Source organism: Rhizopus microsporus (assembly GCF_002708625.1).
Source record: "Rhizopus microsporus ATCC 52813 unplaced genomic scaffold scaffold_5, whole genome shotgun sequence".
NCBI lineage: Eukaryota > Fungi > Mucoromycota > Mucoromycetes > Mucorales > Rhizopodaceae > Rhizopus > Rhizopus microsporus.
In genome coordinates, this window is record NW_019671920.1 from 638,987 (window position 1) to 641,577 (window position 2,591).

The window sequence follows — 2,591 nt, forward strand, 5'->3', positions numbered from 1 at the left end:
AAAAAAAAAAAAAAAAAAAGAAAGGAAAGAAAAGGGGAAAGTTTTTTTTTTCACATTCTGTCGTCTAAGTCCTTTTTCGTGGTGGACACTGTCCAACACGCTGTCTTTTTTTTTCACATTTCGTGGACACTGTGCTTTTTCTTAAACAGTTACATTGCATTGGAAGTGGTGGTCTTGGCTATCCCTACCTTGAGATGCTTTTCGACATATCTTTTCTGCAGCCTCTAGTTTTCACTGCTTAAAACGACGCGCTCTTCAAAGGTATTTTTCCTTCGTCTTGGAAGGATATTAGAGTCAGGTTACTGCCAAAAAAGACAATTTAAGCGAGCTCAAAGACTGGAGGCCAGTCTCTCTCATAAACTGCAGTGGTAAGACATTTACTAGATTACTCACTAAACGGTTAGCTCCCATTATGTCAAATATTATTAACCCATATCAAAAGGGGTATTTACAAAAACGGTTTATTGAGGAAAATGGGCTCTTGGTTCATTTATTATTACAACAGTCTCAAATCCAGCAAACAGAAGGTGTAAGCCTACTACTTGATCAAAAAAAGCATACGACCGCTCTATCTACAGTACTTGCTCAAAGCTATATACAAATTTGGTTTTCCGGGAGAGTTTATAGAATGCATTGAACGATTATTTTTTCAAAATTCCGCTCGAATTAACGTAAATGGCTCCTTTACGAGGAGAATGTTATCACTGTCGTTTGAACAACAAGGGAGAAAATGCAAACGAAATCAGAGAATTGGCAGGCTGCAGGGCTAAGTTTATTCATAACAATGGACCTCAATTCATCAGAGAGATCTTTACGCAAGAATTGACCAAGCGGCACTACAATCACTTTCACTTGCTCTTCCGCTGATTGAGTACTTGTTTCACCTTCCTCTGACTCTGTTTGTTCATTAAGCGTCTCCTTTACCTCATCAAACAAACTGTCAAAGTTGTCATGTAAGTAGCTCTTGTACAGTGACAGAACATTTATTTTCAGACGCTTGGCAGTGTTGCCTGTCCAGTAGGGACCATGCTGGGAGTCAAGTGCTTCGAAAGTACCTGGAGGTATTTTTTTACGCTCTGCTTCTGTATTTCTCAAGTTATCGCCATTGATTTCAGGCTCTTGATGTAAATGTGTTTTGATAATAGAAGTTAATCTTGATCTAAAAGCTTCAGTACCCGTGAATGCTTGTAGTTTGTGGATAACAATAGAAAGTGCTAAAAGTCAACTCCAAAGCCTACTTTTATCAAAGTTAAATATCTCTACCCTAAACCTTTGTAATATGGACGCATTACATTACTTATTTTAGTATTGTAACTAATTTGATCTGTATATATCTGAACAATTTTGCTCCTTCCTGGGATGCTCCAAATATGTCAGTAAACGGGTCGCACCAGGAAGATCATAGAGATGAGCATGGCTTTGTAAAGATGATTATTCATTCTAATATTAAACGCGTATTAAAGCAACCTTGTAAAAACGGTTACTCACTGACTGAGAATGTATAATAAAGCAGCGTCCTTATCAACATCTAAAACGCGCAAATGCAAAATGGTAAAAATATTTGTGTTAGTGATAAGGCTGCGTATTTAGATATTAAAGACGATCTTTATTTAAATTGTACCTATATGCTTCCTTAAGTTAATTTTTTTTTCCAGTGATAAACAAGCAAACGTATTACCCATTCTAGTATCTTTGAAATCAAGTTTCTCGTAAGATGGCTTGTGTATGCCTAAGAAAAAAAAAGAATATTTAACCCAGTCCTTAGGTTAGTAAGTGTTTCCGATGTACGCCACTTGAATGAATATCGTTCATCTTTTTTTTCCTCTTCACCCTTTACCCTTCACATTTTTCATTCGATCTTTTATAGAATCATATTATTTTTTTGGAGAGGAATGAAGCTACAAGAAAATAATTATTTTTAACTGATTTCCACAAAAATGAAATACTTACAGGCGAGTCAAAATACGCTAAATATAAACAAACCATGTGGCACAGCTGATTTAAGGAAAGGAATAAATTTTTATCATTTTCAAAACGTGAATCATAAGATAACTACATTTATTACAGAATGGAGCTAATTGAATGCTTATATCAGGATTTACGTAGCAAATGATTGATATTTGATTAGAAGTGAAGGGAGCTAAAAATTATATCTATGCTCCCCTTTATAATTTTGCTGTATTCATTAAAAATTGATCATCCCAAACAAACGCCTACATTCTTGATTTGCATTGAATTTTCTCGTATCTCTTAGAATAACACGAATGATTTTCCCATGAATATCTGATGTGTGTGCTATCGTCGTGGATGGTTATCAAGGGCTAAAAGGTAAAGATAACAACATCTGATCTAAATAAAAAAAAATTTAAAGTTTGGTGTAAGGTCCGTAGTCTTTAAATCTAAGCTCAATCTATATCTTTTTCAACATGTTTGAATAGCTGCCATCAAAAATAGTGGAACGTGCTGCATAATAATATTGCTTGTTAATATAACTCAGCATGTAGACAGAAACGAAATTCAATGAAAAGAAACACGCTTAGATGCCTTGAATAACTTTAAGGAAGTACAAAATGACAACACTATGCTGCGTT

The 2,591-nt window shown here is 35.0% G+C and overlaps 1 protein-coding gene across 1 annotated transcript; it reads right to left on the minus strand.

Annotated features, from left to right (window-relative positions):
• Positions 1-701: 701 nt before the first annotated feature.
• Positions 702-1,289, minus strand: RHIMIDRAFT_236096 (uncharacterized protein; the record flags this gene model as incomplete). The annotated part of the gene is made up of 3 exons (XM_023608478.1): positions 702-766; positions 816-1,214; positions 1,271-1,289. The coding sequence occupies 3 exons, from the start codon at positions 1,287-1,289 to the stop codon at positions 702-704; spliced, it is 483 nt and encodes a 160-aa protein (XP_023467814.1).
• Positions 1,290-2,591: the final 1,302 nt, after the last annotated feature.